This window comes from Panthera pardus, unplaced genomic scaffold, assembly GCF_024362965.1.
Source record: "Panthera pardus isolate Hobbes unplaced genomic scaffold, ASM2436296v1 HiC_scaffold_15, whole genome shotgun sequence".
In the NCBI taxonomy this organism is placed as follows: domain Eukaryota; kingdom Metazoa; phylum Chordata; class Mammalia; order Carnivora; family Felidae; genus Panthera; species Panthera pardus.
The window spans coordinates 14,733,193-14,749,558 of NW_026526710.1; the positions used below are offsets into that span (position 1 = coordinate 14,733,193).

Genomic DNA, 16,366 nt, shown 5'->3' on the forward strand with positions numbered 1-16,366 from the left:
CTGAGTCAGGACTGATGGCTCAAGCCTGAGGGGAGACAGCAATGTGGACCCAGGCGAGTGCAGAGCCCTGACCGCATGGACCCTGGGTGGGAGGGAGAGCAGGGCACCTGTGCCGCACACTGTGCCCCCCTGTGGGCCATTCATCTGTGCTGGGACGAACTAGTAGGTGAGCAAGAGTGAAACCACTGGCAGTGCGGTCCTCAGAGGACCAGCACCCTTAGCTCACCTGGGAGCTGTTCCACATGCAGATGTCTGGGCCCCACCCAGACCTGCTGCACCTACATCTGTTGTGCCCCTCCCCCACCAAGAGGACTGTGTGCTCACTGAGCTTCGTGCTCTGGTCTAAGCCACCATGGACAATCTTATTCCTTCTGCTTGTCTAACCAGGTCCTACTAGGCCACCTGGGACTTGAGGCTTAACTGTCCTGCCCTGGTCACTGAACTTGAACAAACTATAGGTGCCATAATGGTGTGGTTAAGTTGAACTTTTTCACCAGCTATGTGGGTTGTGTGTTTTGGGGGTGGGTAAATTCCCAGTGGGATGTTGGCTGCCCTGGGCTGGTGGGTGAGAATGTGCCATGACCCCTTTTGCCTACTTCTGGGAGTTGAATCATTAGGAAAAGTGGGGGCACTGGCTGGAGTGATTCACAGAGACTTCATGGGGGAGCTAGGTTTCTACTACACAACTGGGGTGAGCAGGGGTATGTATGGATTCAGGAGGTCCCCTAATACACCTTGCATCTCTGATCACAGTCATAAATGCACCACAATTCAGTTCAGCAGGCCTGATAAGGGATGAATCTTCCAGAATGAAGATTTGGTTCATCTGAACTGGCAGGGATCATGACTAACTCAGATAATTGCTGTGGTCAAGGTGGATATGGGGTGGGTAGTGAAGTAGGTAATTATGGACACTACTCTGACCACAGGATACTGGGAGAAATGAGGACATTAGAAGTAACAAGTGTATCTTCCTTAAGTTGTATGAATATGATTGGATATATATTAATCATATATTTCTGTTTTATTCTCCTGTCTCATCCCATTATTATCTAACATCAGATGTGTTAACAATACCTAGATTTCTATCTCAATATGAAGTTACAGGATAGCAAATCAGCTGGGACACAAATAAATATACCTAGCCCACAAGAATATGTTTTGTATCCTCTTGGGGAGGAAGGGCTGAACATGTTTGTAATTGTTCGCTGGGTGGTTTCATCATATTCGGTGGAAACATGGCTGCCGGCATTATCTTAATTGGAAACTGTAGTTTGTGGGGATGTGGGTGAATTTCATGTGGATGACGGGGGACTGTGGTAGCTTATTAAGTGTCAGCATTGACAGCATTTACAGGCTGAACTGTTTTTCACAGAATGGTTTTCTGTCTATATTTTTGGGTAGGTGGGTATAAGGAGAGAACCTTGTACAAGATCTGTGGGGGAGAAGTGAGGAAGCACCCATTGTGTGTCTCCCTTATGGGATTGAGTATCTTCTGGTCACTTTGTAGGAGGAGGCAACTGCCCCAATGTCCCTTATTCACAATCAGGATGGATGTGACCCTCCCAACTGTCTGTCAGAACCCAGAGTAGCTAGTGTATCTTCATTTTTGTCATTGTTTAAAAATACAGGGAACAAACTGATCTGTTGGGGATTTTGACACATGTAATGGGGTTTTCAGGGAGAAACCAGAGCTTTGTGTTTATATAGTGGCCTCCACAGTTCCCTGCAGTCTGTGTTGGAGATGCTGGCCATCCTGGACTGGGTTCCTGGAAGCAGACTCTGAGATGGAGAAGTACATGTGTAGGAGATCTGGAAGGAGGATGGAGCAGAGGCAGAGGGGGAAGCAACCCACACAGAGTGAGACATCAGATGAGGCCTCATCCCTGCAGGGAGCCCTAAAGCTGGGACCTTTCAGGATATCTATATCTGAGGCAGGGCCTTGGGACCTCAGATCAGCATTCACCTGAACCTCTCTGAGAAGGGACAGAAACCTGGGGAGGCAGTTGTCTGAACAAAGAGCAGTGAACTTCCTCCCAGTGAGGAGGACCCCTGTGAGCTGTCAGGGACTCCAGGCAGAGGTGTGTGCATGTGTGAACCCAGGAGAGGGGTGACACCACAGTGGGGTGTCACTGTGTCACCAAATCACCCTCAGGAGGTACTGCATGAAGGGTGGGTGGATACAGAGGTCTGCGGACCTTGGGTCTGGGCACCTGGGTCAGACCTGCTGATTGCTTTGTGCACATGTCTTCTGGAGGAAAATGTGACACAGACGGGGAAGGGGTGTGTGTTCCTGGTCTGCCTGTGTCACTGTGAGCATTACCACTGTCCCACACCTGACAGTAATAGTCAGCCTCATCCTCAGTCTGGGCCCCACTGATGATCAGGGTGGCCGTGTTCCCTGAGTTGGTGCCTGAGAATCGGTCAGGGGTCCTTGAGGGCTGGTTCCTGCCGTAACAGATGACCAACATAGGGGCCTGGCCAGGCTTCTGCTGGCACCAGTAAACACTTTTACTTCCACTGTTGTTTCCCCTACAGGTGATCCTGGCTGTCTGGGTCAAGGTCACCAAAATGGAAGGAGACTGAGTCAGCATGTAGGAGGCCATGGAGCCTACAAGAAAGAAAAGAATAGGTGGGCTTCCAGGTTTGGGTCTCATCTATAGGAAACCCTCATCTCTCTCACAGTGATTGAGCTCCAGGGGCTCTCTGGCCCCATGGAACCCAAGAGCCCGGTTGGTGGATGGAGCCTTTGTACAAACAGGAACCCCCTGGCTCCTTTCTCTGGGCAGGTGCAGCCATTCAGGGCTCACACAGAGCCAGTGAGCCCAGTGGGGGATTTGACCCCTCTAGCCCTCCTCCTGCAGCAGGGTCATAAGCATCCTACTTCCCACAGGTAGCCTTCTATTGAAGTCAGAATCAAGGCCTGGTGTGTCCCAGATTTGTGGGGCTGGGGTGGGTGTGATCCTGGATTCAGCACCTGTGCAGTGAGCAAGGAGACTGAGGAGGAGAGGGGTCCAGGCCAATGGTGGGGGTAATGTAATTCTGCTCCCGAGATCCAAGGTTGGGCAGATTTCCTTCGAGGCTTCCCTTATCCCCTTGCTGGACATACCTGCTCTTCATGCAAATCAGCCAGGGCTCAGGGACTGCTGCTAAGAAACTTGGTGGTTTTTGAGAAGGCCTCAGTTCCAAGGGGCACAGAGAGGGAAGTGGCAGCCCATGCAGACCCATCCTCATCCAAGTGGCTTCTGATCTACTCTCTGATCCCATAGTTCAGTCTGACATCTCCACCCCAGGTTGTGTTCTGTCTTTGCCCTTGGGTGACCATGGGAGGCTTAGGTCAGTGCAGTGTCCTACCCCAGATCACTGTGTGTGAGCATCAAACCTGAACAAATTCCTCCCTTGCTAAGTGCACATGGAATTTTAAGGAGCCCTTGAGGTGCTGTAGTGTCTATTCTTGGGGAGATCTGCTGAGACAGATAATAGATGCTGTGCCTCAGTACCCCCAGGATGCACTCTACCAGGGGCAGACCCAGCTTGAGGTAGGTTTGACAGTGACTGAGTTTAGCAGAAATGAGGTGGAGAGGCATGGAGTGCTGGACCTGTGCTAGAGGTAGAGGCAAATTCTACAGAAGACAGATGTGAGACACCCCGAGTCAGAACTGTAGATCAGTGTCAAGGTGATACTGCAGAAAACCTACACCTTTCGCCTCAGGTCTCAGGTTCTGGAGACCCACCCTTTCCTCCCTGTTAGGAGCCTTGATGCCCAGACCCTCCCCCATCATCTGCAGGTGGCTTTGCCAGGTGATCTCTGCTGCCCCCTGGTGGCCACTACACAGGGCTGCTGGGGGCTCAGGGAAGTCCTTTGTCAGGTGGAGGTTCAGAATCCACAGTTCAGAGCAGGATTCCCTGTTCCATGGACTGCTGGCCCCAGGGGAGGAATTGCCTGCCTCTAAGTAGCCCCTGCCAGTCTCAAGATGAGGCAGGAAGGGATCAGATTACTCATGAATGTATGCGCAGTCTCATTTGGAGGAGGAGAAAGCAAGGTGCACAGGAGGTATTACTACACATACCTTGGGTGGTGGGTGGTCATGTATGTGGGTCTGGGGCTTGGCACCAGGGGACACAGGACTCAGAGTCCTCCTCCTACTGGTTCTGGCTGCTGGTGCAGGGCTAAAATAGGGCAGTGGTGGCTGTTAGTCCAAGGTTGGAGACAGGAGAGCTCTCACCAGCAAGCATTTATTGACCCACTTTGTCTGGCAGACATTCCATCCTGGGAAATGAGTGTGAACAAGACACAGTCCCTGTCCCAGAATTTCCATCTTGTTTGTGGGGCAGTATATTGGACAACACATGCTTTGGTGATACAGCAGACAGTCTCTATCTGGATCTTGTCTTGAATACTCATTTAAAAGCCAGACCATTGCTATTCTCAGGTCTTCCCGGGCCACAATTGACCTTGTGGCCCAGTGCTTGCCCATGGATGTGTCAGTCAGCTGGGGTTCTTTCCTGAGACACTTGCTCTTGTGAAGGAAAACCAGCCTAGATACATGTAGTGCCTTTCTTTTTCAATTGAAAAATTTTTAAAGTTTTATTTTTGACAGAGAGAGTGTGTGTGAGCAGGGGAGGGGCAGAGAGAGAGAGCTGTCAGCACAGAGCCCAACCTGGGGCTCAAATGCACAAACTGCAAGATCATGACCTGAGCCGAAGTCGGATGCTTAACTGACTGAATCACCCAGGTGCCCCTTAAAGAAATTTTTTTTTAATGTGCAGTGCTTTCTTCTTGACCATGGATGTGATAGTTGGTGCTGCAGCAGCCATTCCGAGGTCTGTTGTCAACAACAATGAAAAGCAAGTCCTTCACATAGTGATGGTGAGACCAAAAGTGAGCAGATATGGGACCTCACGGAATTGCTGACTACCTGGAGAAACACATCTGACTTCAGAGGTGTTTTTGTGGGAGAAAAATGAGCTTATGAATGTTCATGCCTCTGACTGAGATGTGCATGTATTGCATTAACAATTTCCTGACCAGTTAGGATAATAATGAACACAACAAATCAATGAATAAATATAGTGATGGGAAAATGTGCTGTGTTGTGTGGTATGTAGACAATGAATTAAGATCAAACAAGATGACAGGCAGGTGCTGTGTGGTGAGAGGCTGGAGGAGGCCTCTCTGCAGAGGTGACCTTGGAGCTGCTGTCAGGATGGGAAGAAGGAACAAGAACTAAAGAGTGTGTCTGGAGATAGTCCCTGTGGAGAAGAGTCTGGTTTGTCTGAGGATGCAGGGACAGTAGGACCTTAGGAGTCTGTGATTCAAAACTATTTGAGTTCCAAGATGATTATTTTCTCATATAACCTCGGGGACAGGAGTGATGGGTTAGAATTCTCATTGTTGTATGTTTCCAGGTAAGGGGACTCATGAGAGGAGTCCCTGTGTGAACTTCCCTGAAAACTGAAAGGGAAGCAGGAGCCCTTTTGTAGCTGAGTCACTGTGGCTTATCTGCAGCTCACCCATGTGTGTGTGTTCCGCATGACATCAAATTCCTGTCACACATCCCTTCATATTATATAGTTTTACGCATAGACGTGTGAGTATGCTATTGAATATGTGTGCACATGCATATTTATTGTTTGTGGTGTGTACGTTTGTAGATGCACGTATGCTTGTGTGTGTAGAGGTACACATATATTTACAATATATACACATATCTTTTCTGAGGGTTCTGAGCTCTGAATTGGGTACCAAAGTTGTAGTTGATGGGATCCTTGCTTTGTTACAAAGCCCGCAGTTCCACTTTATCATAAGGGACAAGGTGGGGATGACTACCATAATGATTAGTGGGACCAAATGGTAATCAGAATCATTTGACACATATGTTGGTGTTGGCTAGTTAATGATATGTTCCTGGAACTGAAATAGATGGGCACCCTACCAATTATTACTTCATCTGTATAAATAGAAGCCTCCATCTCCCAAGATTTTGGTTGCTACTGAATCTTAGCAGAGGATGTATGCTGATCACGAGCCACTAAATGACCCTATAACCTGAGCTGTCTGTGTGAACTGGTGCTTTGTGACCAACCATGCCAAGGACTGGGCAGTCACATCAGCTCTCCATCATCAGTGTGAAGAGGTAAATATGAGATCAGGCTTTACCAGGTCCTGAAGGCACAGATGAGTCCCATGAGAAAGAGGCCCGAGTGCCCAGGACCCCAACCCCTGCTGCATTCATTGTCTTTTCTCTATCTCGTACAACTGTGGCTTAGTGGGGACAGTCTGTAACCAGCTGTGGTACAGGAGAACACTTAGCTGGCTGACAGAGCTTCTGCACAAAACACACTTGTCTTTCTTGTTTCTGATCCTTAAATGTTTATTTATTTTTGAGAAAGAGAGGCAAGTGGGAGGAGGGGCAGAGAGAGGGTGGGAGGACAGAGGAGCCGAAGTGGGCTCTGTGTTGACAGCAGCGAGCCTGATGCAGGGCTCAAGCTCATGAACCCTGATATCATGATTTGAGCTGAAGTTGGATACTCAACCAACGGAGCCACCCAGGCACCTGCCGGAGTCCAGCTCCAGCAGGTCCAGGGGTTCCCAAAGGATGAATGGCGTTGGCGAAAAAGTGAAAATAAAATAAAACAAAAATAAAACGGACACAGACAACAGCAGTGTGTTAGACTGGCCGCTTTATCGTGGCGCTATATTTGTAAGCAATTTCCTTGTAGTATGCGTCATCTATGTTTTCTGGCATTACCTAATTCTAAAAATGTTCCTATGTGTAATCACCCATTAAGGAACAACATGGTTATTTTCTTGTGATGTTCCCTCCTGCCCTTTGCTTATTGATTAATTTCTTCATATTATTTTCATTATGTATCTACGTTTATCTATAGTCTATAAAACATTTGCTTTGCTATTTTCATGAAAGGTCATCTATCTCTCAACATCTCAAGTGGAACAGTTACAGGGACATGACCTCTTAGTTGTTTCCCCGAACCATTTGTGGTTTGAGGAACAAAAGAATTCACCTCGGTCCGAGGTGCCAGGAGGGGGCCAAGAGGGCCTTAGAAACCCACGCCTTATGCATTCCCAGAGAGACAATGCACCTAGGAACTAATGAACCATTCTGTACCTTAATCGACTAAGTTCAGTCATCATCTGGAATGCCTCCTGGGGGCCAAGTGGGCCTGGGGGTTGGAGTAACTTGTGCCCATAGATACATTCCTTTGTTGCCGGAGTGGGGCTTTGGAATCCATTTGTTCCCTCCTTGGCTGGGAAATATATGGGGCTATCCTTCCTTTAGGTAGAGGAGTCTTTATAGGGGGTGGCAAGGGCTAGATGTAGGGCTGCACAATTTCCTTGCAGAACCTTATTTCTTTCCCCAGTGGTTCTTCTCCCAGGGGACCTGTGGAGGGCAATTCCCCAACAGACAATTCCCCGGGTACTTTCATTGGTCGTGGGGCTGCCCCGACCAACGTTAGGGCCAAATTACATCAAAGCAGGAGTGCAAGAAGCTTCACTGTCGATGGGCCGCCCTGCCCGATCCGTCCACCGCCAGGGCCCTGCCGTCAGGCTGGTTGGAGAGCTTGGCTTCCAGCAGGCACCCCTCCTATTTCTGATCTTAAAGGGAAAAGGATGCAGTATTTCACCATCTAGTATGATTTTAGCTACGTGACTTTTATCAATGTCCTTTGTCAAGTACAGGCAAGTTGCTTTATATGCCTGGTTTGTTAAGTGTTTTTCTAATTAAATGATGTTGGATTTGTCAAATGCACTTTCTGAATCTATTGTGATAATCATGTGATTTTTGTATTTTATCCTATTGGTATGATGTAGTACATTAATCGTTTTTTTTTTTTTTGTATGTTAAAATACCTTGTATTGTTGCAATAAGTCCCATTTGCTCATGGCGTCTAATTCTTTCTGTATGTTGCTGGATTTGGTTTGATAGTGTTTTGTTGAGGATTTTGTGCCCATATTTGTAAGAGGTATTGGTCTATAGTTTTCTAGTGATGTCTATTTTTGGTGTCATTGTAACAATGGCTACGTAAAATCAGTCAGGAAGTCTATCACATTCATCTATTTTTTGGAACACGTTGTGAAAAATTTGTATTACAGTTGAATTTTGAACAAAGCAGGAGTTAGTTGTGCTGACCCCTGTGCAGTCACAAATCTGCTTATAACTTTTGACTCCCCCAAACTTTAAGTACTAATAGCCTACAATTGATGAGAAACCTTGCTGACAACATAAACAGCTGACTAACATATATTTCATCTGTTCTATGTATTATATATTGTACTCTCACAAAAAAGTGAGCTTAAAATGTTTTTAAGAGAAAATTAAGAAAATTAGGATAGCTCAGGGGCGCCTGGTTGGCTCAGTTGGTTGAACGCCTGGCTTCAGCTCAGGTTGTGATCTCACGGTTCAAGCCCCGTGTCGGGCTCTGTGCTGACAGCTCAGAGCCTGGAGCCTGCTTCAGATTCTGTGTCTTCCTCTCTCTCTCTGCCTCTCCCCTGCTCACACTCTGTCAATCTCTCTCTCAAAAAATAAATAAACATTAAAAAAAATTAAAAAAAAAAAAGAAAATTAGGATAGCTGGGGCACCTGGGTGGCTCAGTCAGTTAAGCATCTGACTCTGGATTTCGACTCAGGTCATGATCTCATGGTTTGTGAGTTCGAGCCCCACAGAGGGCTTTGTGCTGACAGCTCGGAATCTACTTAGGATTCTCTCTCTCCACCTCTTTCTCTGCTCCTCCCCCCACCCCCCAAAATAGATAGGTAAACATTAAAAAAGAAAAAGAAAATTCACGTAGCTGGTGCTGCTGTGCAGGGCCCCGGGAGCCCCTGCCTGGCCAGCACCATGTGAGACTCCAGCAAGGATGGAGGCTGTGCTTACCTCATGCACTGATTCTCCGCTAAGGACATTGATGGGCACATGGTTGATCTGCATGAGTGCCTGTGCATTGTCACCAACAATACCCTAACAATGAGGCAACACAGATGTGAACTACACTCAGCTCCTTGCCCTGTGAGCCCCATATGCCGAGTGTGGTTTATGGAGCCAGTTGGAGGCAGCAGCCAGGGAGTAATGTGCAGATCAAAGAGTTCACCGCTGGCTATAAGGTCAAATTCCCCAGGTACAGCAAAATCTGCATGAAATGCAAGGTCCTCCTGCTGTGGATGTGGATGGAAGTCCAGCCCAAGGGTGGGGCATGCTGGGAAATGCCATCACATGGAACTTCACCAAGTTCCTCATTGACAAGAAGGCTGTGTGGTGACACGGTGGGTCCCACAGAAGGGCCCTGGTAATAGAGAAGAAACTTCTCTGCTACCCGTAGTTCCACAGGTATGCACCCCCCACTGAGACCCCATTCCTCAGAGTGTTCCTTGAGGTACCCTTACTGTTTTCCTGAAAACCATGTATGTGGTTGGGCAGAACGCAGACTGGACAGGCACCCTCTACTGGAGGAAGGTCCTTCCACCTGTCTGGCTGTTCAGCACTCCCCACCCCTGGCTGTCATGTGGGAATAAAGCATACAAATTTGGGGAGAAAATCATAAGGAAGAGAAGAATGCGTTTACATTACTGTAGTGTAAAACATTGTGTATAACTGGACTCGAGCAGTTGAAACCCGTGTTGTTAAAGGGTCAGCTGTGTGTATCTCCTACTGGTTATCCCTGGAGAACCCTGAAACACATTATGAGATACAACTCTTTTTGTTATGAAAGGTTTTATTTTAGTGGTTTCTTTAGGGTTTACAGCACCAATCTACCTCCCAAAGTCTATCTTCCTGTGATTTTACATCACTTCACATGGAGCATAAGACTTTTGAAATATGTTCTTCTTGCCCACCCCCCAATTTTGTGCTATGGCAGTCATGTGTTTTATTTGAGATTCATCATGAACTAGGGCATATTGCTGTTATATTTTGCTTTACACAGTTATTTTTTATTTTTATTTTTTTAATTAAAAAAAATTTTTTTTTGAGAGAGACAGACAGACTGTGAGTGGGAGAGGGGTAGAGAGAGAGGGAGACACAGAATTCGAAGCAGGCTCCAGGCTCTAAGCTATCAGTACAGAGCCCGACACTGGGCTTGAACTCACAAGCTGTGAGATCATGACCTGAGCCGAAGTCCAGTCACTTAACCGGCTGAGCCACCCAGGCGCCCCAACAGTCATATGTTTAACGGACTGAGCTACCCAGGCACCTCTACACAGTGATCTTTTAGAAACATTAATGTAAGACATATGTTTCCATGTAGTTCCCATAGCTGCTGTTTTTCATTCCTTTGTGTGGATTCACATTGCTATCTGATATAGTACTCCTCTCTCTGAGGAGTGTCTGTCACTCTCTGTTGCAGTGAAGGTCTGTGGGTGATCAATTATGTAAAGTTGTACAGTCTGAAAGTTTTATTTGGCTTCATTTTTGAAAGATATTTTCACTGGATAACGAATTTAAGGTTGACAGATTTTTCTATTTTACAAAATTATTTTGATGAAAAAATTTTTTGTAATGTTTTTATTTAGTTTTGAGAGAGAGAGAGAAAGAGCAGGGGAGGGACAGAGAGAGAGAGAGAGAGAGAGAGAGAGAGAGAGAGAGAGAGACCCAGAATCCGAAGCAGGCCTCAGGCTCTGAGCTGTCAGCATAGAGCCCAATGCAGGGCTCAAACCCACGAACTGCAACATCATGACCTGAGGTGAAGTCGGACGCTCAACGGACCGAGCCACCCAGGTGCCCCATACACATATTTTAATAGGTGTTTTTAAAAGATATTTGTCTGCTGTCTTCTTACTTGTGTGGCTTATAATAAGAAATCTGCTTTTACCATATTTGTTCTTAGCATAGGGCATGCATGTTCCTTCTGGCTGCTTTACAGATGTCCCTTCTGTACTGGTGTTCAGCAGTGTGACTGTGATGTGTTTGGCATTGGTGGTGCCTCCTGCTTCCTGAGCCTGACCTTTGTTGAACTTCTTGAATATGTCAGCAATTGTCTTCACCATACTTGTGACGTTTTTGGCCAATATTTCTTTACCCACATTCTCTGTTCCCCCATCTTCTTTGCTGGGGGACTCCAGTTACATGCCTGGTAGGCTGCATGAGGGGTCCGGCCACCAGCGGAGGCTACGTTCATTTCTTTCAGACTTTGTGTCTTATTTCGTTTTGGATGGTTACTATTTTGATGTTACTGAGTTTACTGCTCTCTTCTTTTGCAGCATCTAATCTGTTCTCAGTGTCATCCAGTGCAGTTTTCATCTCCAGAAGTGAGATGTGGCCCCCTTGAAATGTTGTCCACATCTGCACAGAGCATGTTCAGTCGTGGCTCTGTCTCTTCAAACAAATTGAATCTCATTGCAATAGTAATTTTTGTGTTGTCCCTTAGACATCCTCTGTAGAGCTTGCCTGCAGGGCTGGGAGGGGGAGGCAGACCTCAGACCTGGGGACCTGGGCCAGACCTGCTCATTGGTTTGTTTACAGGCCTCCTGGGGCTGGAGGACAGTGTGACACAGACAGGGAAGGGATTTGTGTGTCACTTCCTCATCTGCCTGTATCACTGTGAGCATTACTACTACTGTCAGCAGACAGACAGTAATAGTCAGCCTCGTCCTCGGCCCGGGCCCCGCTGACGGTCAGGGTGGCCGTGTTCCCAGAGTTAGAGCCAGAGAATCGGTCAGGGATCCCTGAGGGCCGGTTGCTATCCCAATAAATAATCATCAGGGGCACCTGGTTCGGCTTCTGCTGGTACCAGGAAACATATGTATTTCCGATGTTGTTTCCCTCACAGGTGATCCTTGCCATCTCTCCCAGGGCCACTGAAATGGAAGGGGGCTGAGTCAGCCTGTTTGAGGTCACGGAGCCTGCAAGAGAGAAAAGGAAAGGTGGACATTCAGCTTAGGGTCTCATCCTTAGGAAGCTCCCACCTGCCTGACCGGGATTGAGATCTAAGGATAATCTGGGTGGACAGGGTACCCCTTCCCATCAGTCTCAGCCACCGCGGTCCCCAGGCTTCACTGGTGCATGGAGCCTGTGAACAAATAAGAACTCCACCCCCCTTTCTCTGGTCAGATGCAGCCCCTCAGGGCTCACACAGAGCCAGTGGGCACAGTGGGGGAACTTCACCACTCCAGCCCCTCATCCTGCGGCAGGTCATGAGCATCTTGCCCCCCCAACCCCCCCACCACAGGCAGTGTCCTGCTGAGCTGAGTCAAACCCAGTCTTGTCTCAAATCTCTGAGGCTGGGGTGGGTGTGAGTCTTGGCACAGCACCTGTGTAGTATGCCAGGACACCGAGGAGGAGAGGGGTCCAGGCCATGGTGGAGGCACCCCAATGCCGCTGCCAAGACCAGAGGCTGGCCAAAGTTCCTCACGGGCCTCTCTTATCCCCTTGCTGGAGAGACCTGCTGTTCATGCAAATCAGCCAGGCCTCAGGGGCTGCTGCTGAGGAGCCTTGTGGCTTCAGAGAAGGGCTCAGCCCCAAGGGCCACAGAGAGAGGGGAGGAGCAGCCTGGTCCCATGGTCTGGGGCCAACATCTTCATCCCAGATTATGTCCTGGGTTCTCTCCTTGGCTGGTTTGGCAACTGAGACCTCAGAGGTGGAGTGTGTCTTTATTTTCTGGGCCCATTCTGTAAGTGACACTATGAGACTTACTAGGTGCAGGGTCATACACCAGATCACAGCTCATGGCCTCAGAGACCAAACAAAATTCATCCTGTATCAAGAACACTTGGTCTTTCCAAATCATCAAGGTGCTGTAAATGTCTTCTCATGGCCATGAGCTCACGCAGCAGGTTACAGGGCATGTGCCTTATTATCCCTATGCTGTAGTCAGGGGCAGGAACAGATCAAGTGCAAAAAGAACTGATTGCCATATAAGAGAATAAGAGGGGGCTTCAGAATGTAGTAACTCTTCAAGGGTGTCTTTACCATAATTAAGTTGTCTTCAGCTGTTGGGAAAAATATATAATAAACATATTAATGTATAAGTTAAGTATAAAAAAGTTTACCGAGAAAATCACCGTGTTGCAGGCACTGGGAAAGGGAAGAACAGAACTTTCCAGTCCCCTCTCCCTTCCTTGAGGGAGGTGAATGGAGGGACAGGTGAGGGGGCAGGTGGGAGGAACTTCCAGAAAGGAGGAGCAGTTGAGTCTGTCAGGACAGGGGGCTGTCAGCACAGGGGAGAGAGGGGGAAACGTGTGATCACAGGGAGGAAGGGTGTTTGTGGATAGTGACTACATTATGTTTCATTAGGGTGGGTTAGGGCACGGGTTGGTGGGGGGAATTTTGGCTCGGCCTATATTAGAGAAATAGGCAGCATCTCCATGAACAGGACCCAACACACACATACCCTGGAGAATATGTACATGAGTGTGAAGGATGACACTGTAGACAAATGACAAATGACCTGAAGGTCTCAACCTGTTAGGAGCCCTGATGGCCAGGCCCTCCCCATCTGCAGGTGGCTTTGGCAGGTGGTCTCTGCTGCCCCCTGGTGGCCACTCCACACTGGTGGCTGGAGGTGTAGGGGCCTCCCTTGTGAAGTGTAGATTCCTAACCTATCCCTGCTCCATGGACTGCTGCCCCAGTGAGGAATGACTTCTCTATGCATGGTTTCTGCTGCCTCATGTTCTAGCATGAGGGGCACAGATTACCCATGATAACATGAAGAGTTTCATCTGGAGGAGGAGAACACAGGTTTCACTGAAGAGTCCTTGCACTCCTCTCTGCAGTGGTGGGAGGTCATGCAGGTGGTACTGCATGGGGGATACAGGACTCAGGGAGTGGCTTTAATTGGTGCCAGCTGTGAATACAGGGCTTATGTGTGTTGGGGGGTATTGACCAGGGACTAATGCTCCAAAGACAGAGAGACAGGAGAGCATCCACCCAGCCAACATGTATTCAGACCCACATTGGTCTGGTTTACTTTCCATCCTGAGAATTTTGCATGAACAGGATACAGTCCATATTGAAGACGGAACTCTGACCCTACTCAGGGAAGAGAAACAAGTGGTGAGACATGTGTGGGAAGAGCCCATTCAGTGCCCTGAGGAGGGGAGGAGCCATGAGAGGATCTGAAAGAATGGGACAGACTTGCAGGACCTAGGATTCAAATCCGGTTCAGGGCCAGTGCAAGTTTCTCCTAAGATGAGGATTCTGGGCACAGAGGGATGTGATCAGGTATGGTAAGAGGCATTTTCCGGGTAATAAGTTCTCTTAGTGGCTGCTGGGCACATTTAGGGGCCGCCAGCAGGAAGATACTGAGGTAGAAAGGAACAGGTTTGACATGAGTGTGCTCAGTGCCTGGGAATCTCCCTAGATCACCTGGGGGTTGAGGCCATTCAGGCCAGTGATTATTATTCATCTCCACCTGCCCCTTACCACCTAAAACCACAGGGAGACAAGTACTAATGTACCTTTTTTCCTGTTCTCCTGTATCGTCCCACGTGGATGACCTAGCACTGCTCTCCCCAACACCCCCAGACTGGCTGAGCTGAACAGGAACATGAGGGAGGGGTGCGTCTGAGAGGGAAGGGAGGCTGGGAGAGGCCTGCAGGTCCCCAGTCCCTGAGAGGCAGAGAGAAGAGCAGAGGCTGGCAGGTGCCAGGCAGCAACAGTCACCTGCACCAGGTGAGAAAGGCTGCCCAGGCTGAGAGGGGATGAGGGTTGATCTCAGCCAGAATGTTCCAGGTCCTGAAGGAGACAGCTTCTTCCCCTCAGTTCTAGTAGCTGCCTGTGGGGGGCGCTGCGCACTTGGCATGGGGCCATCTGGACAAGGGTGCCAGCCCATTCATTGTCATGTTGTTGAGAATCTCTGGAGAATAATTCTCTGTAGTGGCCTGCTCATGATCCTTTAACCTGAAAAATCCCTGGAAATATTATTTTGGTCATAGGGATTCCCATAAAAGGTTGCCTTTCTAGTTCATAAGGTCAATTAGTAAATTTTAGATGAAATATTCCAACTGTACTTGCCATGATTTGGTGAGGAGAAAATGATTTTCTGTACTGTGTCTCTCAACACCCACGAAGGTTTCTGACTCAAGTCAGGAGTGGAAATAGGGGAAGCTTATGCTTTTCCCTCTTAATAAATTCCTCATCTATTATTTTGACTTCATGCAATTGCTCTAAAAATCAATTTCAAACCACAGGTCAAGGAGCCATGAAGAGAAATTCAATTTATCAAAAAAGTTTTACAAGTCTGGGAAAGGGTCTCTCCCCTCAGAAAACGGAAGGGTGCTTAATGCAGACAGAGCCACCACACAGGGTCAGCCTCAAGGTGGGGGTGAATCCATGTGGGTCAGACCTGAGCTAAGGGTCGGACCTGCCTGGTGCAGGTGATGGGATTTGGGGCAATGGGAGGACAGTGGTGCCAGGAGAAAGTCCCCAGGTAGGATCCAAGATGGTGGCTGCATTTCTTCCACAGTTTGTGCAAAATCTAAGGATGGAAGAGCCTGGGGCAGTAGGGGCCTCGTCCCCTCTTCACAAAGCATCTGGCAGTCCTTCAGGATGTGGGGACGCCTCACCGAGGAAAGCAGGGTAGGCATGGCCCCTGTGGCCCAGGCAGGCTGCCTGTATCCAAGGAGAAGAGGAGTTCCTGCAGGACTGTGCTCTCTGAGACAGCTGTCTCCCCTCCTGAGTGGCATGTGATTACATCTGGGGCCAATGTGATATTTAATGACACCCTAAATCTTTACTATCAACCATAAAACTCAATAATCCCAATAGTCAGGAGAGCCCCCCAACTCTGTTCATTAGGATAAACACAGACCAGAGGAAGAACCTGCTGGTTTCTCCCACCCTGGAGAGTCAGGCCAGGACCAGGGAGGACACCAGTCCTAAGGCCTGACAGCACCTACTGAGAGGGCAGGTGGAAGTGAGATCCAGGCCATGGTGGGAGGGTTTGTGTCCCATCCCCATCCTTCTGTGTCACTGTGAGTCATTCCCTAACACTCCTGCTACCATGATAGATGATACAGCAATGGCAACCTTGTCCTGGCCCTCATGGTCCTGGTCATGCCAGGGGGCCATGTCCCTAAGTTGCATCCTCAGAATCAGACCTGGATGGTTGCTCCTATCTGTATATATAACCAGATTGGGGACCTGGCTTGCCTTCTGCAGGTATCAAGATGCATGTTCACGCCTGAGCTTATCTTCAGAGCAGGGGATCCTCGGCCTCCCCAGGGCCACTGACATGGAGGGAGGTAGCATAAGGCCAAGGGAGGCATGGAGTCTGTAAACCAGGAGAGGAGAGGGGCCTGCAAGAAGAAAGGGAGGCTGAGTTCAGCCCTGAGGTGAGGGAGCAATATGGACAGAGGTGAGGGCATGCACCTGACCCCATGAACCCTGGGTGGGAGAGAGCAGGGTGCCTGTGCCA

General features: G+C 48.6%; 1 protein-coding gene and 2 gene segments (V, D, J or C); all 3 read right to left on the minus strand.

The window, feature by feature from the left end:
- The window catches only part of LOC109277787 (immunoglobulin lambda-1 light chain-like), a 208,049-nt gene that overhangs the window by 83,363 nt on the left and 108,320 nt on the right, over positions 1 to 16,366 (minus strand). The window lies entirely within an intron of this gene.
- Positions 1 to 16,366, minus strand: part of LOC109277418 (immunoglobulin lambda-1 light chain-like) — a 287,721-nt gene that overhangs the window by 65,033 nt on the left and 206,322 nt on the right.
- LOC128777020 (immunoglobulin lambda variable 3-9-like) lies at positions 10,562 to 12,391 on the minus strand. The segment is given in 2 exon segments: positions 10,562 to 11,855; positions 12,264 to 12,391. Coding segments are annotated over 2 exon segments (366 nt in total).